The 23,771-nt window shown below is 40.6% G+C and overlaps 1 protein-coding gene across 1 annotated transcript in view; it reads left to right on the forward strand.

Annotated features, from left to right (window-relative positions):
- si:ch211-1e14.1 (UPF0606 protein KIAA1549) overlaps window positions 1–23,771 on the forward strand; it is a 33,411-nt gene continuing 9,640 nt past the window's right edge. Inside the window, exons 1-12 of the mRNA XM_041939500.1 lie at window positions 1–133; window positions 11,229–13,421; window positions 13,607–13,695; window positions 14,153–14,312; window positions 14,425–14,555; window positions 16,766–16,958; window positions 17,115–17,174; window positions 17,283–17,428; window positions 20,649–20,826; window positions 21,482–21,666; window positions 23,074–23,232; window positions 23,432–23,704. Coding sequence (XP_041795434.1) covers window positions 1–133; window positions 11,229–13,421; window positions 13,607–13,695; window positions 14,153–14,312; window positions 14,425–14,555; window positions 16,766–16,958; window positions 17,115–17,174; window positions 17,283–17,428; window positions 20,649–20,826; window positions 21,482–21,666; window positions 23,074–23,232; window positions 23,432–23,704 — 3,900 coding nt within the window. The remainder of the gene's footprint in view (window positions 134–11,228; window positions 13,422–13,606; window positions 13,696–14,152; window positions 14,313–14,424; window positions 14,556–16,765; window positions 16,959–17,114; window positions 17,175–17,282; window positions 17,429–20,648; window positions 20,827–21,481; window positions 21,667–23,073; window positions 23,233–23,431; window positions 23,705–23,771) is intronic.

Consider the following 23,771-nt stretch of genomic DNA (forward strand, 5'->3'; position numbering starts at 1 on the left):
ATGGCTGGTTTAGTCTCCTTTGTGGGTTGGGTGGTGATGCTCAAGGCTCTTGTGCATGCCCATGGCCAGCGTGCTGTGTTTCTGGGGATGACACTCTTGGTAACAGTGATCGCAGCTGACTCACCTATTGCAGGTAAGGGAACACCTTTTGCTGACTCACACGTCATGATCCATTGATTTTTACCTTGTTTTACATAACTGACGCAGGTCAGTATCTTGTTCAATGTCAAGTGTGCTTTGTGTGTTGCACTTGTAGTGTTTCAGTGTTGCACTCTTAGGTGATAAACCAAAAGCAATTTATGGAGGTAATCTTGAAGGAAAAAAATATCCATTGAGTTTGTCATTTTAGTTTAAGAGTTGGCAAAATAGTGAATATGGTACAGTAAGGTTCAAATATTGTAACACAATCCAACATCTTTATGCTGTGTATCACTTAATCCAGCTGAATAAGTGCATGCATTACACTAAACATGAAAGCTACATAAACCTGTTGAATATTTCCTTGCAGGCAAATGTATTAATGGCATCCACGATCCAACCTAGTCTTTGTCGTGATGGATTAGTTTCTGGTAATGGATAACTCTTGAGGATTGTATCAGAGAAATCAGAAGCCTACAGTCAACTATCTGTTGTCTGAACTGCATGTCCGGTGCAGGGTCATTGTAAATTTCCCCAGAGGTTTTAACCATCTTATTTTTTCTTTAAGCTTTCACTTAGAGTAGGTTTGCTGAGGATGCATGCACATTCTCAGCAGTACTTCACACAGTTACACACAGTCACGTCTAAAGAGATGTTTAGTACAACCGCAGTCCTGTTTGCAGACAGCTGAGCAGCTGCACTGGAGCAGTCGGGGTCATTATGTGCCTTGCTCAAGGCCAGCTTAACCAACGACCTTCCAGTCATAAGCGTGCTGCCCTGACTTTCAGGCCACTGTTGCCAACTCTTCTGTTTAAAGCCTGTCATCCCCCCCAATAAGAAGGATATAGCCCTAATAGCACAACTCTGTGTTTTTCTTACCTTCAGTTTAGTTGCGTGTGTAATGTTTATGTAATGTTGAAACCAGAAAGTCTTCCATGTCTGGAAGTTTATCTCATTATGAACTTAATAATGTCTTAATTTTCATATAAACAAAGTCAGGGCTGCTCCATGACCTTGGATAGTTGTGACATTTATAATGAAGACACTTAAATGTTTGATTCTGGATTTTCACAAGCGGTGAAGTCACTCTATCCCTACAGTACACAGACTGTAGAGTTAAACCAATTTTCAGTAATTAGAGAAAGAGAAAGGGTCTAAATCCATCCACTTGATGGGTGTTTCCCCAGGCTTACTTTTATAGAGATTGACATGATCCCACCAAGACCCCTCCCCGTCTGCATTGCCCAGTGAAAAGAACATGCTTTAAGAGAAGCTAAAAACTCATGATTTTACATTGTCATAGGATTATGCAGTAAATGCAAGCGTGAAGGCTTTGTGCAGGAAATCAGTAAATCTTAAATCTAAACCCATACTCTTATTACACACCTCCATTAGATGGGTTTCCTAAAGGTAGGATGGGCTTTTAGTGGGTGTTATGGACAGTTATACAAACAACTCTATACACTGAAACCACAAAGAGGTTTCTACTGCCGTTTTCTCAGGGTTTCAAGTGCACATTCACTTAAATATTTTTAAGAGCAATTTGACACCGACGTCATCTTGATGGGTCAGTCTGACCAGTCGACTCAATCTGTGTAATAGAATGAGAAAAATTGAAAGTTGGCACACATTTTGCAGTGCTTTTCCTATTATGTATTTTCATAGGAATGTGTCACTGGGACAGGGGATCTATCACGGTTGTTTTGTCTCTGACAGGAAGATATCGTCTGCCAAAGCAAAGAGTGTAGTTTTGGTCGATCTGTCCTCATGGTTTGTGATGATCCCACAAGTTAAATGCAACGCTTTGTGGAGTGTCATATTGGCAGTTCTCCCGTGGCAGACTGCAAACCGCTACATCACAGAAGAATAGAGTTATTAGACATGGTTTGGACAGATTTCAGATAGCTGTATGCTGTTCTGAATTAACCTGAATTTAAGCACTCTAAATTGGTGCTAACATTAATGCACAATGGAAACATTTTAAGGGATGTGCCCTAAGTTTAAGAATAAATAGTTGTAAGAAGTAGAACATCCATAAGATTATTGTTCATTTCACAGCTTTTTAAATAAATGTAAACAAGATGTTTGCCCAGCTTATGTCACTGAATGGAAGCACTGGTATAAGCTCTGTGACAGCAGATTGTTTGACAGATTGGTTCTTGTTATGGTGAATGCTTCAGTGTAGGAAACAATGGATTGGTCCTTGCCCTTGAAACATTCAGTGGTAGAAGCATCACTGCTCTGGTTTTGGCCTGCTCCTTTAAAAGTGCTATCCTCTGACGTTTCAGAATACTGGCTTTTACCACATTTTTAAGCTATTTCTATTAAGGCACAAACGTCTTTTATTTTAGGTATTTTTTGTAATATATGTATATATATCTGATAAAGATTTAGTGAATATCTCACAATGTGAAGTGAAGTACTGGCAAGAAGTATGACCTTTTCTGCAAACTGTGGGTCAGTATTATATATACAGAGGTAAGTTAGTTAAGCTAAAATCAATCACTTTAAACTTTAACTTTAAACTTGGACATAATTGCACAAGACAGCAGTTTTTAAACTATAAAAACTATGTTTCTGTATTTCATATCTCTAATCAGTCTGTGATGCAAAAATGAGCTATAAAACAATAAGTATTACGGTAAACTTTTTGCCCCTAAATGAGAATTTGCGAGAATAGGCCTAGTTATTGTATGACAGGAGGTACTCCTCATCTTTACCCACTGTTATATAGTTCGCTTATTTTATGCACAGAATGACAACTGTGTTTCCATGGTCTGTTTCAACTGTGAAATCACCAGTCAGTCAGCTTTCCTCGTACAGGCTCAGAAAGCACACTTTCTAGTTTCTAGGTCAAATAGAGCATGGCGACCTACGTGTAATTGTTCCTCCAGACCTGACATCATACAGTAATTTTCCTCTTTCTTCTCTGCTTCTCTTGGTCTTTCTGGTCCTCTGCTCAGTTTCTGCGAAAGAAATAGTTCCACATATACCCTGGATCTAAAATGAAAGGTTTTACAAATTTGTAGGATGTAATTATGAACTTTATATGTGATAATATCATAAAGGGGCCTTGCAGTTTTGCTTCAGCAGTATCCCTCTCTCTGCAGTGCAGTGGCTGGCAAGTTCAGCACAGCAAGCTGCAGGCCAGCAAAGTCCTGGCTAATTACCAGTGCAGTCCGTTGCCATGTGAAATGTGATCTGTGTGGGATGACAATATGGCCATTCATTATTCATTAGAGCTGGGAGCCAGTTGCAGATCAATGGGTAGAACCTATCAAGAGCCAAACAGTGTGGGTACTTTTGCTCTCACCAGGCCTGCAGCTTGACCAGAAAGATCTATTGGAAAGCGGCCGGTGGCTGACCCTCGCTGCCTGCCTGCCTGCCGACTGGCCTGTCCCAGCATTATTTGGTTGTGTGGAGAGCAATGAAAGCTGGTCTGCTGGTCAAGGGAGCCTCAATGATAGCAGACGGACACATTTTAAAAACAGCTTTTTAATGTTTTTTTCCACTTGTTAATAAGTGTCCATCATTATCTTTTCCGATTTCACATTTATACGTCAGTTATTTGATGGTCAACTATTCTAAGGATGGCTGCATTCTCATTTACCTAATTCTTTCCAGTTGTCTGCCATTACCTGCATCATACTGGTAGGTTGTGATGTGAGGGTACCATAGTGGGGGCTTGTGAATGTACATCTGTTAGTGATTTTGTGTACCCTTGCTCTAGCAAGGCAATTTTCCACTGCAGTTTCAGCATCCTACAAGTGTCCAAACATAGCATGAATATTGTGTAGTAACAACAATCTTATTTGATCAGTTACTGAAACAACTTACCAGTGTTTCTTTGCATTTGTTTTGTTTTTTTGCCAGTTATTAATAAGTTACCTTGATATGATTTGTCAGCGGTGTTAACCATACTATTTGAAACTCAATTATGATGACATAAGTAGAAATGAGAAATGTAGTGTTTTACGATTATACATGATGATAAACATTATGTCATCCATTGCACAGCATTTAAAGGATACAATGATTATAGCAAGCATTTTTCTAGCTCCACAGCCATTATCTTAAGCCTGTATGTAGCAAAAATGTAGCAGGATAATAAAAGTTTGTTTATTTACCATATGATTTACCATCATTCAGGCACTTACACTCTTTTTGATAAAATTATTCATTATTGTCTGTGTCTGTAATCACAGCTGTAAAACTAAGAATGCTAATATCTCTCAGACTGTGATAGACACAGTTCTCTTGACAGTGGTTGTTGCTCCACAAGCCTGCAGTAAATCTTTATTTATTCCAAATAGATTGCTCTGACTGCTTCTTGTACTAACGGCCTGTCAGTATTGGGAGCTTGAGATGTGCAGTACAAAGTTTATGATTTGACAGAAGGCAACATTGAGGCCATATTGTGCTGAGCCCAAATCACTATGTGCTCTAATGAACTGCAGATGATTATTTATATATTTATCAGAGCAGATGGTGGGGTTCAGCCTGGCCTTTTTTGAGCCACTTCAGGCTACATCATTTTGGTTTGGACTTCAACATTACAACAACTACTAAGAAACAGTAAGTATTTTGCCTAAGCCTGCACAGATATTTCCATTTTCTGCTCACATGTTGACTTTTAGAGCTGCTGGAAAACAGCCACCTTCAAAGAGAGCTTGACCTAACCCAGCAGACAGTGTTTGTTCTCCCAGGACCTAAAGCCTGAGAGTGGCCTGTGCTGGAAGGAGGAGGCAGAGGTAGAGGAGGCTGCTGAGTGACACAGTCCTCTGGGCCTCTCTGGTTACAAGTCTTTGCCTTCCTGTCTTTCGAAGAAAATCAGGACTGCAGAAAGTGAAGGAGTGTACCCACATTTTAGGGCTTTTCTTAAAGATTGACATATTGGCAATGCATTCATAATCAGCTCTTGAAATTTGTCATCAAAGCCATGAATTCTAGGGAGACCCCTTTGACTTTGTGTGTCTATTATGGAGCTTTTATGAACTTAAGTCCTTAAATCTGTCATACAGTAGCCCAGCATGCCGCAAATCCCTAAAGACTCACTGAAAGTCAGCTTTCCTGTAGCTAACTGTGCCTTTAACTCAGATTCCCTCATTCTTCCTCTGCTACCTCTCTTCTTTCTTCTCAGTTGGACTCTTGTGGTACTCCGCTCTGCTACGCCTTATCATGCCCCCCCTCTTTTTGCACTCCTCTTTCTCTTATCTTAAAAAGTATTCCCTCTGGTAAACAAAACAAGGGTCACATAAATATATCATGAAGTGCAGGCATGACCTTAGTCCGGTCTCAATTTTTATACTAATTTTTGGCCAAATTAGATCAAATTCATTTATGGTAGATGTTGGCTACCCCTCCAACTACAAAACTTTATACTGCATTGGCCTATTGGATTGTAGACAGGATTTGGATTAGTGTTCAAATGTATTTCTAACCTTTATGTTATTGATTTAAATCAGTTTTTAATATTTTACTGATGTAGGTTAAATTTGACAAGTAAGTGAACTGGAAAGCAACTGTAAGTCTATAATAAATGCACCCCTTATGAAGTCACACTATTTTTTTCTGTGGGTGGGGGGCTTTGGCAGGGAGCTTGATCTAATTGAACACCACTGATAAAAACAATGGAATCTTTCCCATCTTAAAAGCTTTCCCGATAAACCAAATGTCAACACAGCCATATCTTGATTGTTGAACTGCACTCCGTATACGCAGCTCCTGCCAACTGAAAAGAGTCAGTCACGCAACGGGCTTAGCTGAAAACAGAACCATGTGTGGGGTTGTTGTTAGCTAGCATTAATATCAAAAGAGCCTTTCTTCTCTCTGTTCTTTTTTTCAAATTACACAACCATTAAATTCCTTTTTTTTTGCAATAAGGAGTCTGGCAAACATAGGAAATGATATCATTAGAAGGCTCTGGAATCGGTATCTCAGGTTTCTCGACACACATTCATAGGCATGCGTGCATTGTTGTGTGTGGTGTGTGCATGTGCACACACAAGGGCACGTCTGTGTTTCACAGCTGCTTGGCTGATATCTGCTATAGGTACCTTATGCTGATAATTAAAGTTATGTTGGTTATTATAAAATGCCCCAAAAATCAGCATTGAACAAGTCAGTTGGACCTCATATCTTAGTGGTGTGTGTTTCTCTGTTCATGTGTAATGTGTCTGTGCTGAAACCCGTACAGCTTGCCTTTAGCTTGGAAGTAATGTCTCATGCACTCAAAAACATACTCATCCTTTCACCAGGCAAATCTTATTTGGGCTTCACCAAACCACTTGCCTTAAAACAGATGGAGGCAGAAACACATTTGTTGTCCTTTTCATGTTCTGCAAATGCAGCTTCCAACTTAACTGTTGTGTCTGTCAACTCTAACATACCCAAATATTTCACTGTGTTAGTGTACACTCATTCAGTTCAGAGTATTACCTTGTTCTTTATATATAAACACACATGTGACATTTGCAGCTGCACTGCAATAAATATAACTGTCAAAGCTAAACATTTCTCGCCCTCTATATTATGAAATGTAGCTAAACATGTTCTTAGTCATCTGTCTGTTGGAGGAGGCTATGAAATAAAATCTCCCTGCTGTGACTGCCCTTTAAGAAATGAACTGTTAGCATTCTGTAAAGGTTAAATTAAACCAAAACAAAGTAAAATAAAGCAAGCAAAACAAAAATGATCAACTGATGGAAATGCCAGAGTCATATAGAAAAAAACAGGTTTTCTTCTGCGACCTAAGTGTGCATATGTAAAACCTGGTTTATTCAGACACCCTGGGTCTCTGTAGAGCTATTCTAAACAGTCAGACACATAATATAGGTTAGTGGAGAGCTGTGATGATTCAATACAAGATCTCATAAGATTTTGCCAATATCCATCCTGGGTAAATGGGTTAGTGCTATTTCAGATGCCTGAAGTTGTGTCTGCCTTCAGCACAGTCTCTCCACCCTATCTTTTTATTCCATTGTGGGGATTTTAGAAAGGAACATCAGATCAGCCAACAGCAGTAATAATCTCTCTTGTCAGAATCCTTTTTCCATGATTGCTGGCAGTGATCCAAGCCTGTGACCAGATGTATAAACGGAAGTAGACCAAACCAACCAAGCCACAAGAAGAGCATTGCTTTTGTGTCATCATCTGCTTAAATATCTACTAATGGGTTTTCACTGAATCGGCTGTTTTAGGTGGAAATTTATTAATAAGTGTGCAGCAAAAAGATGCTCTACACCACCTTGTAAGGAACACCAAAGGTATATAAAAAAAAAGCCTGACACACTAAATGCTTCCATTTACTTGTCAGTCGCTGCTGTACATCTTGTAACTGATTAAAGGTAATAACACAATAAATAACTACCTGTTTATAAGCCACATATAGGAGAAGGCAAAGAGTAAATGACAAGGGACATGTAGGATTTGTTAACTTGTCAGTTTGGTCAAATGCAAATTTAGTACAGCTCATGTACAGGCAGTTTATTCATTAGACCAAGTCTAGGATAACATCAAGGGCTGATGAATGGAAATGGAATGTCATTAGCGTGGGATTTGTCCTGTAATGATAAATGAAAATCTCACTAGATTAATTCTACAGTGTTGTCGGAATAATGAGACTGCCATATTTTTTCATTCATGTCTTTTACTATTTATAAGAATCTAGTCATACTATACTAGTCGTATAGTCTATTTATCGCTAATACGATAACAGCCTGATCTGTTGTTTCCTTCAGAAAGAGAAAAGGTGACTGACCAGGAGAGTGAGATCAGGAAGAGCACTGCTCATTTTGCATAAAATGAGAACTTGACATTTATTCTCTCGTGACCTGATATTTAAAGGTCTCCCTCTGCATGGGTATCAGTGCTTAGTTTCACGAACATGCCCAACAATGAGTGGCCAGCGGAGTGTGACACACTCATGTTTCGGGGGACAGGTGGCAGCGCGGCTTGGTCTTGAAGGCCTTTGTCAATTTCTGCTTGCTGTAATGTCAGCCCCAGTTCAGGCCAGTTTCACTTGCTGTTATGCCTGGCTGCTGTCTGTCGTGCTGAGCTCTGACTGTCATTACCTAAGATAAGCCATCACGTATTAAGACCATGCCTGCTCAATTATTAAGAACAACCAGCCAGGTCTTTCTGCAATCATAATCCATCTTTGACTTACCACAGGTTTGGATTTTAGTTTTTGTTTGATATTTTTACACTCATTTTTTTAATCTTATGAATCTGGATTAATCAACAGCAATGATTCTAAACACAGTGCTTTATTTTGAAAGAAAGTATTGATTTTTGTACTCTCCTTAACATTATCGTCAATCACCTGCCAATAATGGTCTTTGTCCTAATTAGTTTGGTTGGGTTTATCTTGCATTCATGCATGTTTAATTGTCCTAAATGTGACTATAAATGAATTAGCTTGTCAGTGGAGGGGTGTGGTGAGATGAGGTGACATTTTGGGGTCATATACCACAGTATGACCTCAAATATCAGCATGTTCTTCCAACATGTATGGCCTTGCAGAGCTTGTCTATAATGTCGGCATGTGTTCCTTTATATATCCGTAGCATTTAACATATTTGTTTGGTCACACAATTAGGTGTAGAAGAGCACAGCTCACCAAATGCTGTGGCCTCTCCTTCCCACACTCTGTTCTTGTGATTATTTATAACTTCCCCACAAAACTGAAAACTCAGTTAACAGCCTGCGTAGGACACAAGACTAGATCCTCCTATTAATGGTGAAGAACATTCCTTGGTCTGCCCTCAATGTGCTACTAATGTGTGCATCTGCCCGGCTGTGTGATACGTCCCCAGGGGTTCAAACACTTGGCACAGTAGACAAGGAGCTGTGTGGCAGTTTGGAGAATGCGCAGCACAGACTCGCCCACAGACAAGAAAGCCTTGGCTTTTCCTTTCCAAGTCCTTTCCAATGGGCTCTGTTATAATAGCATGTTGACTCAATTAAGGTACTAGTGTAGGTTATAATTAAGTTGGGAGTTTTCTCCCGGGCCCAGCCAGAGGCAGTCTTCTTATATGGAGCAATGCAGTAAATTGAAGATGATGCTTCAGAGGTTTTTTGTTGTTGTTGTTGATGCTTTTTATAAGTGATCTGTTCTTTGCTCCCTGCGTTAAAAATAATCTTCACCCTCAGCTGATTCTGGAGCTACTTTCAAGTGTGTATGATTTTGCAGAGCTGATGTGCACTACAAAGAGCAGCAATATTACCAGCAGCTGCTGAGTCACTATGTAGAGGCTGCTGGTGGCTTGCCACTGGCAGTGGCAATAATGGTGCCTTTAAAGTTTGGCCCTGTTCAAGCAGACCTACTTTCAAGGACAAATTTAAGACATGCGGTCTGCATTGAGCTTATTTAACAGAATTATTGTGTGTTCGCTCCTTGATGTGCTTTGTTTACACTTGTATGCTCTGTGCATCGGTTATGGTTCATCCTGATTCTTTAACCCCATGAACCATCGCATAGCACTTCCTTTAGTGTAAGCAAGCACCTTAACTCATCTCCCTTAATCCATCCCGTTTATCTTTAACAGCTCCTGTGTAACAGTACTGTGGAGCCAACCACACACATTATAAAGGTTTCATTCAACAGAACCATGAAACTTCTGACTGGGCTTTAAATATTATTCTAATGGAAAATGTATGATGCACATTTGAGCATATAGAATAGACAAACTTAAACAGCTACATGGAACTTTTAAAAGTCTATTACCATGACTTTCTAAGTTGTGGTTTATGTTCCCTTCCCTTTTCAAACTGTTAGACCCTTACCATGTAGTGTAAGCCAGGCCCTTCCCAAATTAAATCATGCATGATATGTTATGCAATATGGAGAGAAAGGCCTTTGGCACTCAAATGAAGTCAGAGATGTGTTGCATAAGCCACATTTGCCATTTCTACATTTCTTTGGCTGGTCTAATGTCACCCTTACGGATTTAAGTGTTGTATGTAAGAGAGTTGATGAGCTGAAAATGTCACCATCCATCACTTCAAGGTCAGGTACCATAAAAAAGGATATAAGATGTTCTCCCTAGAGTGCATCAGTAAAAGCCCAGGCCATTGAAGTGCTGAGCGAGAATGACCACTCTTTCATTGTGGAACATATGGTCAGTGCATGTATGTCAGCATAATCCCTTACTATACTGAAAGAGAGGAAACGGTCATTGTCAGCTTTTGATTCCACATTGTAACCTAGCTTGGTCTTTTTATCATGGCAGTATAACAGCCTGTGAGTGTTTCCTTACTCCGTCATCTTATTGGCATTTTGGTCAGAGTTAATGGTTCCATTTTGTAATCACTTAAAGCAAATGGGATATTACACTATTGACCAGGTCTAATCAGGAGTCATCAAGCACTAAGTGAAGTGGTAAATGTCAACTGTCTTCTTTTTACATGTTCACATGTTGCAGGTTCCTGTAGTGTGGGGTAGAATAAATGTTTTCTGGTGAACCAGCTACACTATTTCATAGATCTCACATTTCGCTCTGTATCAATACTTGCAGTTTATGCATCATCTGTCAATATAGTATTGATTTTATGTATGCAGGCCAAGGTTACATATAACATCCTAAACCCACCACAACTTTCTCCTACAATTTCAGTGAAGTATCTATCTGCACTATGTAGTCTATTTATCACTGTGACCTCCAGAGACCTACTCCAGAGACAACCAGTGTTGAATGATGATGAATAGTAATCCTATAAGACATCCCTGTGAGCATGTCCAGTATTTTTTGTTATTTCCTCACATATCAATATTCATTTGGTCAATCTTAGAAGTTATATCAGGTAACAGATTGCCTAGTCATTGTATAATTAGACACTGCTTTCCCAAGTCATTTACATCCAGAAGTTGTGCAGAAAAGAGTTGTTTAAACTCCCTCTCAGCAATAATAGAGTCATATTGGTGAGTAAAAGAAATCAGATTGAGTGTGTGAATGATAACAGTTAATAGAAGCAGCCTAATTGTAATCACAGTCTAGACCTCATCCCAGTAATTTATTTTGTTTGATTTCAGGCATGACTATTTCTTTCATTCAACACTAAACTGAAGCATTCTCTTTGTTCCTCTGCAGATGAGTCTGTGTTGGACTCCAAACACCACCCCATTGGATATCCTGGAGATGTTTCAAGCTCAACAGGGTCATCACCAGCAGCCTTACCAGCCTCAGATCATACTGCCTTTGAGAGCCCAGACTCACCTGGTGCCCTGCTATCCATTTCTGAACCAAACCATGACATTAAGACTGCAGACATCCCACATTTTCAGTGGGGACTTTTTGCTTCTGAAAACTCCAAATCTGTTACAGCTAATGACCCCATTGCAGAAGAAGCATATCCTCTTTCCACTCCGTCATTAAGCACCTCCAGACCTGTGTTGGAGTCGATTCCACAAGTCGAGGCACCAGTTAAACCCTCTACAAACTGGAAGCTTGCCAGGACAAATTCTGCAAAGCAGTCTTCCTCTTCCTCGCCAGCACTTACAAAATCCCAGCTGCAGTCTCAGTCAAATATATCCATAACACCATTAAGCCCCTATGCTGTTACAAGGTCAGCAACACCTCTGCTAGGTCTTACTTCTGAACAGAAAGTAACTTTCAGCAAGCAACAGAATGGTGCATCAGAACAAACACTGGCAGTAATGACCTCACTTCCTGATCAGCCTCTTGAGTCCCCTAAACTGGCTTTCACTGACTTTCTGGCAGATGAATCTTATAATAATATCCTGGATGTGAACCAGCTGAGCCCCAGCAGTGCCCCCTTGGACGAGAACAAACCAGCACATGACATAGAAATGCTACCCAACCCACATGAGATTTTGGGCCCTGGCTACAATGTGCCTTCCCTCTCCCCCCTCTCTACTTTCCCTTCATCTGAACCCACTGAGGTCTCTCCAGAGGACTTCTACCCCACCAACACCATGGAATTGGACTGGGGGTCTGGGGACTACTTGGAAACAATGTCATTCTTAAATTCCGATGGAGAGGACTACTCTCTGGTAACCAAGGTGCCATCTGACTCGTATGATCTGGAGGACTATACAGAAAGCTATGACACATCCTTCCCTTCCAGAGTAGGCATATCCCTTACATCCTTGAATCCTCTTCATGTCTCACCTTCTCCCAGCCTCATGACAGCACCTAGCACCACTCTTGCACTAAAATCCATTTATCCCTCCCCTTTTTCTTCTTCAATTCACTATTTAATGGAACCTACTCCCACATCTAACAGTGATGTACCCGACGCATCAGACATAGATTGGCCCGATACTTTCACAATTCAACCCACAGATGTCCTCTTACCTGACATGAACAGCTTGGAATATTACACCACTCAGTTGACCAAGGAGAACAACAGTTCAGGCACTGCTGAACACAGAGGGAACATTACCATGGTGCCCATCAGTGCCACAGACATCACACCCACCAGCAGCTTTACCAATGATACCAAACTGACTGAGGACGAGTACTCCAGTGATTTGTCAGGGTTTGAGCCTCATGATGAATCAACGACAGTAGTAACCACAGAGGAGAGCCCTCAGCTGGTCAATGCCTCTGAGCCTTTTCTGGATCCTTCCATAGTCCCAACCCACTTCTTTGATCCCTCTTCGTCCAACTGGGGTAATCAAGTGTCCACTACAGATTGGTCTGCAGCTACACTAACTGTAGGCCTGGACAGCACTGCATTAAAAGATGCTACGCTACCCAGTGCCACACCTTTGCTGCCGGATGATGTAATGTCTTCATCTTCTCTGACAGATGTCCATTGGTTTGTTACAGAGTCATTTCAGCAAAATACCATACATGCCACTCCTGTCTTAACTGCAACCGTAGCCTTCTCCCATGTTGAACCTGAAACTGCTGACAACACCACTGCTGGTACAACAGAATTCACTCCCCAAGACTCTGCTATTACAACTCAACAAACTCTCAATATCACTGTAGTTTCAACTGAACCCATGTCTAATGTTACTTTGGTCCCCCCAGACGTGCTGGGTGATCAGGGGGGGACTGAAGATGGAGTTGACATCCCAGCCACAATGACCTTGATTCCAACTAGCAGTGAAGCTAATACAGTCTCTGCTGTACCCGCAACTACAACTGCCACCCCTACTTCTCATCAAGCCACAACTAGAAATACTGCCACCACTGAAGCCTCAACTAGTGTCAACATCATCTCTGCCACTAGTGGAAAGAGCACAAGTACAGTGACAATATCAAAACAGTACCTCTGCAACCTTGAAAGGCCTGCTTATTTGGTAAAAATTGGTAAGTTTTTGCCTTACCTAATTTTTTGTAAAATTACAAACAGATTTTTATGTAATCTATATCCATAGTGTATGAAATGTTTGCAAATTGTGACGTTAACTGTCATTTGAATTTGAAATATACATATATGAGAACTTTCGTTGAACGAAATGACACTATAACCATTCTCATGTTTTCTTCTGCAGGTTTTCCTTCTGGGGCCACTGTTGGATATGCCAAATCTCAAGTGAGAGACATCCTGAAAGGGGAATTCAACAAGTCTGTGGAGCTGCAGGTATATTTATTTAACAGCGGTTAAGCTATTTTATTAATTTGAAAGTAATACCATGCAAGGCTTTAGCCTTTATTGAGCAATTAAGAAGGACATGCAATGGCAACATAGGCACATTATAATGCATAAAAGATCCTATTAGAATATAAATTGGTTCTGAAATGTATATGTTGCTTTTTGTTTGTCAATGAGTGTTTGTCTGTGTGCCTGTTTGTAAGTATTGTATTTGTATGAGTGTGTGTATGAACCTCACAATGATGGCCGATGAAAGCCATGAAGGCCAGAGCACTTCCCTTTTATCGGGTGGTTGTGTGATAAACAAGCCACAAGAGTAGTCACACCAAGATCCACAAGACCACGATGACATCAGCTGCTTTTTTAACACAAGCCGCTTAACCGTGAATGAATGACTCCAATGAGTGATTTGTCTGTGTCATATATTCTTGCTTTGTCTGTTAAGGTTGTGGACCCCCCACCAAAGTTTGTGTTTCGGCTGGTATCTGGTCCAGTTGTGTACACAGCCATATCTGTCATCAATGCTCTGCGAAGGTCTGGGCGCCGCTTCCTGTCTGTGTCTCCCAGCTGGACAACACCAGATCGTAAATATCAAATCCACACAGGTAAATTAACTTTCAACAAGCTGTCTTGTTTTCAATATTTAGTTATTTGTGATAACCTTTTGATTTTAAATGTGATCTTAAGCTCTTGTTATCGTGTCTTTACTCTTTGCAGTGCTACAGTTTGTTCCCAGTCACATAGATGTGCGGTTCTGCAACTTCAGTGAGAGCATTGAGAAAGGTTTGACTATGGCTTTTGCAGAAGTGCGTCGGCGCTCAAAGGAGTCAACCAACTTCACAGTGCATGTGAGTGGGACCAGAAGGCCGGGAAGCATGGGTAGCCTCGCTTAAGATGTTTTCATTATGGCTTCGCACCTCAAAGCTGAAAGATCCAAAGCCAGTAGGGCGCAGTGAAATCTTTTTGAATTTTTTTCCAGATTCATTGTTTTCCATTTAAATTTATCTGAATTTTGTGTTTTATAATGTAAGCGAATTTTGTCGCCAGAAAGAACATCTATGATGATGGATGAATAAAATTTCAATAAATCCATTAGAAAATATTCAAAATCTAATAAACACCAATGAATTTGATGTAGCACAGCATGCACTATTGTTTTAACAAACAAATCTTCTGTAGGACAGCCTCCCTCCATATGCAACTCTAACACACCATGTGAGTGGGTCAGACGGGGGGTACTGTAACGTTCAGGTTTATGATGCTTGACCAGAAATGGACGTAGCTTTGTCATTTTTTTCCAACAGAATATCTGACTCCCTACATACAACCACAAAGTCTTCAACAAAGTTGCGTCTTGCATCTGCTGATGTGGTTGCACTTCTTAGAGTTGGTTGAAGGGAGCTATTGCTAGTATACTGCCTCTGTGTGTGTGTTATCTTAAGCACTGTGAAAAAACATGAAGGTTGCAGTCTCACAGACTACATTTCACACCCACTCCACTATATGACACACCCCCCTGATTTTTTTCCTAACCCTAGTCATGTAGCTTTGGTGCCTGAACCTCACCATTTCAAGGGTGTATCATGTAATAGACATATCCTGTAGCTACTGTGTGTAGACCATTAGGAAAAACACTTATAATTATAGGGAAAAGCCTAATTTTTCTAAAATTCTTTCTGCATCCACGTTTTGGCAGTTTTTGCGTTATTTACAGCTGATTATTTATAGGGCCTTAGACAATCTTGAGCCCTATGAATAACAGCTCTGGTCTGTCAGAGCTGCTAACCTACATTGGACGCTATAGCTTAACTAAACATGTTTTATTATCTGTTTGTCTGAAAAAGGAAAAAGATGCATAAATAAATATTGCATAATAAATAAAACTATTAATAAGTAAATAAAACACTATTTGTAGAAGATGCTTGTTTGCTGACTGAGCTGGCCCAGACGGACTCCGGTCACTTTATTAGTGGATGACTGCAGTGATTGCTGCAGTGCACACTGGCTTCGATTGTGATATTGCTTTGCAAACAGGGGCTGCTCTGTTTAATCACAGTTGCTGAGGCTTTTGAATTTCAGTAAATGACTGGTGGCAGAAATGGTGCCTGGGGAGCCAGACAAAGCTAGTTTATTAAGATCACTGTTCGCTGTATGAACTAAATTACAGTTAGGTTTGACTGAATCAGATTCCTGCTCAATCTATCCATCCAGCTATTTTCCATAATTTAATAGGCTGGGTGGCGGTATCATCATAGTAAGCATAGTAGCCCAGACGTCACTTTGTCGTCTGTATTCTCCAGTTTTTACCGGGATGAGTGAGATCTCTGGGGATCTCACTCATCCCGGTGAGATCCCCAGAGAATCTCAGTTGGCTCCTTTCAGCACAAAGACAGTACAAGCTTCTTTTGGTTATCCAAGCACCCTGTGAGCATAGACACTCAGCAAAGCTCATTTAGGTCTCCCATGTCCACAATTTCAGTCTTTTGGTTGCTATGCAGAGGTTATAACCATAAGTGACACTTCAGGCACTGCAAGCTCAGCTCTTTCCCTGCCATTACTTTCACTGTGGACACCACACCAATCCTACTGCCCACCTCATTCTCCATTGAACCGTCACTTATGAACAAGACCCCAGGGTACCTCACTTGGATGCTTGTACTTGAAGGAGTTCATGCTCTAGTTGTTGAGTATTAAAAAGGCTTACTGTTAGTTAATAAAGAGCTTATTTGGCTATGTGGTTAGCTGGCTTCAGTAGAGTTTTGTGTAATCCTATTACACTGATGGCTGTATTATAGTCTTTTAGTCGGAATAAATATAAGGATTAAATAAAGCATTGGTTTTAGCATGGAAATGTTTTACAAACAACTAGAAACAGGCCACACTGCCCAGTTTTTATTATACTTTCCAATCACTGAAGCCAGTGATTCTCAGATTGGGAACTTCATCGTAAGTCTTTTGTAGCTTTCCCAGAACTACATCAACAGCAGATTGGAAAATGTTTTCTACAAATTGTTGTGTATTTGTCTGAACAGTACATCTCTGTCTAATTGTGTTTTAGATTGTAAACATCACCATGGCTGCTCCTAAATATCAGGGACAACAGCTAGTGAGGCAGCCGGTGGACATCACCTTCACTGTGCGCAGTTCAAGAGGTTATGTGATGGGCTCCGATGTCAGCAGTGCTCTGATGAAGCTCACAGTGGTGGAATTCAGCTACTACATGGGCTTTCCTGTACTGCAGATTGCTGAACGTGAGTATCACATGGCTGTCTCTCTATATTTGAAATATTTTCACTTACTCAGATGTCACTGCTGGCATCTGGTGTGTTTTCTGATTCTTATCATGAACAGTGAACTTAGGTTAAACCTTGCTCCACTGAAACATCATTTTGTACTTCTTCCAACAGCTTTCCATTATCCAGAGTTGAACACCAGCCAGTTGCTTCGCTCCTCCTGGGTTAGAACAGGTACGGCGGTTTGAGTTCTTGGCATGGTGAAAAGCTGCTACAGCTGCTGAAATGTTAGATCCTTTGCACTGATACTCTGTTCGTTTTTCCTCTTGTCTGTGTGCATAGTGCTACTGGGTGTGCTGGACCAGAAAGTGGGTGAGAGGACCTTCCAAGCCAGTATGGAGCGGCGAGTGGCCATGTTAGTCGGGGAGGCGATGGGATTAGTCAGACGTGTTAAGAGAGCCACCACCATAGGCAACAGCAGCGTTCAGGTACTGTATTTAAGAATAGGATTATTAAGTACCCACTGATTTTATTCACATGTAGCCTTTGGAGAAAATAATACATGCAGAGCAATATCTATCAAGCTCACAAGAAATGTAAGTATTATGGAGTCATTTCATGTAAAAAGAAAGAAAGAAAGAAAGAAAGAAAGAGAAAGAAAGAAAGAAAGAAAGAGAAAGAAAGAAAGAAAGAAAGAAAGAAAAAGGCAACCAAGGTAGATCATTTCACTTTTTGTTGAATTTGTTGCCTTATGTCAAGTGACAGTATCCTGAAACTTAGCTGCTGCAGTTGCAGACATAATGTCTATGTTAATTTCACAAATGGAAACAAGTAAAGTTTACGTGTTTTAAAATTAATCAAACTTTTGAAAAACAACGCTAGGCTGTAAATTATTAAAACTGACGTGTGTGTTCAAGATATGCTTGCAGTGCCTTTCCCTGTGAACAGTAGAATTACCAGTTTTATTTCTTGTTCATTACACAACAAATTCAGAACTCTTTAACAGGATGTTTGTTAATGGATTAGTCGCTACGTCTAGAAAAAGCTTCCTTTCTTGTACTATTCATATCATTATTCCCTGACGCAAGCTCTCTCTAACCACCTTGACTGAGTACTGAGGCCTCATTATGTGAGTGTTGCAGTGTTTGCAACCGCTGAGAGCCTTACTGCTTTACTAATCAGGCTCTAGCTTTTGTGGGTTCGCTCCGCACCTGCTCTGCTCATCTCAAAGGGGACAGGATAGGGCTCTGTCTCCATGGCAACAGCATCCCATTCAGCCCAGGGGCAGGCCACTGAAAGACCACAACCTCATGAGTCCTTGTTCGTTCTCCTCTTCCTCATTTCTCCGGTCCTGTTACTGGATGTGAGCTCCCGTCAGCCACAGAGCTGCTAAGAGCAGATCAATTATTAATTGTTTCTCTTTCCTGTCTGTATCTGTGCAGTTCAGATGATTAAGAGTGGGTCTCTGTCACTGAGAGGGTAGACATTATCATGGGAGAGATACAGAGATGGGGGTGGGTTAAGGATTCAGAAATCAGAGGAACAGGGAGAGCAAAACACTCAGGTGAAAGAGACTTGTTATTGGAGACTGGAGATGCATATTTGATCTGACCTCCTGGAGTCTGAGTGCATTTGGTGGTCTTTAAACAAGGGGCTGTCAGAGTGATAAATATCATCCATGGATGAGTAGCAGCCTCACACTTTCTGACCTTTCTGCCTCCTGTGTTGTTGTCTAAAACCCACAGAGCAGTTAGGATAGCAAAAGCCCATGGTGGTGAAACTTTAGTGTCTGTGTTAAAATTAGATGTCTAATTTTAGGCTCTGGCACCCTTTTCTACCTTTCAAAATGATATTTTTCATAGTCACAAATATGAATATGTGCTATACATAAAGTAGAAGCCTTATTATGTACTTGTGTTCCTTCCAGCCTTGATAGGATATTGTCACTTTTGATTTTTTTTTTTTTTTTTTTTTACATTTCAAAGACTTATCTTTGTCTGAACTTCAGAAGAATGTCTCACTCTCTTGATGCAGACACATATTTCAAACAGATGCCCTGGACCATCATGACAGACTCAGTGTGGTGTTGTCACCTATGAGAATACCTTATGAAGCTGCCTAGACAGATAAAAGAGGAGGTTGAATTGGGGTCGTGCAATAACACACACATTCACGCTGCCATCTTTCCACTCTAATAACCATGCATGCACTGGATTAGACCCTGGATGAGGGAGCCTGCCCAGCCGTTTTTCTGTGTCAACCCAGGCATGACCTGCGCTTTACTCTTTCCAGTAATGCAGACAGCAGACTGCACTGCGCCTCAGGGCACCCAGAGGGAGAATGCACACACACACACACACACACACACACACACACACACACACACACACACACACACACACACACATATTAGACAACATGGAGAAATATTTACACAATGAATGCTGTTATGGGAATACAAGAATGCAAATTGATGTATCATGAGTGTGGTATCATTATGTATTTTGTGCTCTCTCTATTTGTCTATGTCCATGTGGACATTTTTTTGTCCACAGAAATACTACACAAAGAAAAAGTGATCATGTAAAAGGACTTGCAGCAATTACAAGTACAGCTACACAAGCGTCATGTTTAACTGAAAGAGGTGTACAGTACATACAAATATACATACAGTACAATTAAAATATTTCACCTTATTTCTGTGCCTAATGACATTATGTGAATGTTAATGTGTACTGCTATTTAAAAAAAAGCTGCAAATCAGAGTACGAACCCTTGAATGTGTATTTTCATAGGGATCAGGGGCTGGTATAGCAGGTTTACAGCATATGGCAGCTAAGGAGGGGAAATAGTGGGTGTCTGAATTGTAGTTTCTGAAGTCGCAAAAGCTCAAAAATGAGTAATGTTGCAGGGTTTTATAGATAATGAGGTACCACACTCTTCATTAAAAAGTCATCTTTATTATTGAAATTGACACTTTGCTCATTAGGGCTCATTACACATTCTATTTTTAATATAGAGAGAGTAGTACGTCATCTTCTGTGGATCCTGTGTTCATTTTTGGAAGCACTTCTTTTCCAGTTAATTGAGCTCTGTCCAGTAGCCACAAATGTTGCAGTGGGGAGACATTTACAGATGGGAACATCAGAATTAAAACACATCACACAACTTATTATGATTTTGATGCTTTTGAACAGAAGCACTAGCACACTCTGTGTAACTGTATGACAGGCAAGGAATATAGGTCTCTGGCATCATTTCCACAAAGACAACGACAACAATGAATATTTCCACATTATTACAATGTCCTAATGCCCCCAACACATGGCTAAACAAACTGAAGAGTTTTCTTCTTCAACATGACAAGATAAGATAAGATAAGATAAGATAAGATAAGACTTTATTAATCCCCAGCAAGGGAAATGCAGGTGTTACAGGCAGCAGGCATTAGCAGTATGAAAATATGTACATTTTATACAATACATATTCATAGTCTAGTAGCTCAACCCAAGCAATCCAAGAGTATCTGGACATGGATGAAAGCTGTCCTGATGACAAACTGTGGCTTTTGTACGTCTCTCTGACGCTCATTTCATCTGAACTATTAAAAATAATGTTTTTCATATCAGCACTAACACACATGTCACATGATTTCATGCATATGTTGGACAAATGACACTCTGTACCTTTCTGCTTTGCCCCTCCCAGGTTGTAAGTGCGAGCCGGCTGGTGGGTGTGGACCATCCCTTGGAGCTAGTATATTTTGTGGAGGGTCCCAGTGGTCAGAGGATGCCTGCAGTTCAAGCAGCCAACCTACTCAACAGCATGGATGTTCAAAGGGCTGCCATCGTCTTGGGATATCGTGTCCAGGGCATCTTGGCACAGCGTGAGTACCTCTTGCATTGTAGACAACTGAGGTTTGTGGACAGCAAAGGGATGTATGATTAGAGAAGGTGGATGTGTATGTTTGATATATATGTACGTTGTTTGCTTGTTGGTAGATCTGGTAGATCTGAATAAGTGTTGGAACAGAGGGATACAGAAAGTATACCATATATCAGGAAGTGTTCATGAGCTCCTAATGATAAAAAAAGGTACAAGCTGACTCCTGGCTCCATGTGGTCCTTTATATGTTTATAGTAACATTTGAGCTAATTACCTTCCCAAGTACATGTTGTACCAAAATCCTGTCTTCCTCATTAAGAATCTAAACAAAGGATGAAGGCCTAATGAGATCCCCTCAAGGGAGCTCTGTGTCTGAGCTGACTGTGTTCTCTTTTGGTACTTTCCCAAGGGATGAAATGAGCGTTAATTAAAACTAATGAAGGTCTGCATTGAAGATTACAGCAGTGAGACAACAGCCAGCACTCCAGTGATGCTGCATGTTTAGCTTTGCAGTCTCGAGGTGTTTGTCAATATCCTTAAAGGGAATAAAATGATATGCTTGAAATATTGAGCCACATACACAAATGAAATGATGCAGTATAGTGCATATTTGTGCCTGAAGCTCAACTGAAAACTCTCGACCTCTTCATCTGTAGCTGTAGAGAAGGTGGCGGCCTCACCCTCTGACACTGAGAACACCAACATGTGGATCGTCATCGGGGTGGTGATTCCCCTCCTCGTGGTCATCGTCATCATTTCCATCCTGTACTGGAAACTGTGTCGGACTGACAAGCTGGAGTTCCAGCCAGATGCCATGACCTCCATCCAGCAGAGACAGAAGGTAGAGTCTGATCACTGTTGTACGGTACGGTGTCTGACTCCATGCATTGTCACATCAGTCATGAAGAAGAAAAACAACATTTCAGTACTTATGTTCTTATGTGTGTGTTCTTATGTGGCATGATAATAGTTTGACATTTTTGAAGAGAAATAGTTCCATCATGTAAGTCCCTGTAAAACACAATTTGTGTTTTTTTATTTCAGTGCGTGTTCAGAATGGACAAACAAGATGCAACATGTAAATTAGCAAACTTTATAGATGCTGGTATTTTTGAAGCTTTGGAGTCAATCAGGCTGGCTGTGTCGCCTTGCTGTGCAGACATGAGGATGTTATGGATCTTCTCATCTATCTCTCAGCAAGAAAGTGAATGAGCACATGTCCCAAAATGTCAAACAATTCCTGTAAATCCCTGAAAAACCCAACTAAGAAGGACAGCCATGGTTGTTGGACAGTGATAATCACGCTGTTGTACATGAATAACTTGCTGATGTACAGTATGTATTTAAGGTAACATGATGCTCAGTTATGTTCATCAAAGCAGTTTTCCAAGAATTAAAGCTTCAAATCAGCTAATGTGGAAAGCCAAAAAGATGGGAGCACTCTTAAATCCAAATGAACGGTTAATTAATTACATGTATCTGTCATTGCCATGAATGTGCTGGACTTCAGCGTTTCTCCTTTTAGATGGGGTTAGTTAAACTTTAATGATCCCAGTAGGGACATATTATAGGACATGAGCTGGATTAGAAGTCATGATACTTCTAGTACAGGAAATGGGCTGCTCTTTTATTTAATTCAAAACGTTCTTGAGGTTTTTGCGACAGTTGAAAAGTTTGTCCTTCCTTTCTTTTTGACAGAAGAGAGATTTTCTCTGCTCTTTGATGTCACACGCTGAGATACTGTGCATCCTGATGAACAAAGTATTTTTAATAATATTAAAATGGCTATATAGCCAGACATCAGTTCACTTTGAGAGGAACGGGTAAAGTTTACTAGAGCACTGTGCAGGATACTGCATCGTAGTGCTAATTTGTTAGTTATGATATTTGAAAGTACAACCAATTCCAAAAGCAAACCCAAAGTTTTCAAAGCCCAGCTATCATGGAGATTGTTTTTCATACAAACTAGATAGCTCCATTAAAGTGAAGGAGAGATGTAGGGCTAATACACAGGTGTATGACCTCTATACAGTGCTGCCCTGACCAACAACAATAGCAGTAACTGGACCACAGCACATGTACTGGTTGATCTTTCTGTCTGTGTCTGGCTTTCATTTCCTGAGCTGTGAACCAAAGCCTCCACACTGGGTTAATACAATGAATGTAATGTGCAGAAGTAACTACCGCTTCGCCTGCCCCCTCTGCTTAACACAATCCTCTGTCACTTAATACCACCCCCCTCTCTCAGTCTACTACCTCATTCAGAGAATCAAGGACCTCCCTTCTGCGGACACTCCCTCCAACTAAAAAGGATATAGATTTTAGTGAGCAGGAGTACGAGGAGGAAGAAGAGGAGTATGAGGAAGAAGAAGTGGAAGAAGAAGAGAAGGAGTTTAAAAGAGGGAAGGTACAGAGCAGTGTCTGGTGGTTTCTAGAAGATGAGACGTAGTTTATGTGTGTGTCTGCTGTCTGAACAGCAGTTGTTTGAATCTTGCATGTTAGTTATACGAAGCAGTCAACAGTTAATATTTTCAGATATGTCAGATACAGAGACAGTAGCATCATCACTCCAAGTATTTATGCTATCTACCATTGCTTCTGCTTAGAGGCCAGTAGTTCTTCCCAAGAGCAAACACAGTATGAGCAGTGAGGAGGAAGAAGAGGAGGAGGAGGAAGAAGAAGAGGAGGAGGAGCAGGAGGAGGAGGACAATGACGAAGATGAAGACGACGAGGACAAAGATGAATGCTTGAAAAAGAAAGGAATTAAATCAGAAGAGCAAAGAAGAGAAGGGAGCAAAGCAATGATAATGAAAACAGGGGAGATGAAGAAAGAAGACAGAATGAAAGTGTTAACTAAAGGGAGGAGAGCCAAGGAGGAGGTATATTGTTCAGTAGCCATAGTGACTAGTGCTTGTTTTGGTAATAGACATTAGGATCCTCCTCAAT

This window comes from Chelmon rostratus, chromosome 6 (assembly GCF_017976325.1).
Source record: "Chelmon rostratus isolate fCheRos1 chromosome 6, fCheRos1.pri, whole genome shotgun sequence".
Classification (NCBI taxonomy): Eukaryota; Metazoa; Chordata; class Actinopteri; order Chaetodontiformes; family Chaetodontidae; genus Chelmon; species Chelmon rostratus.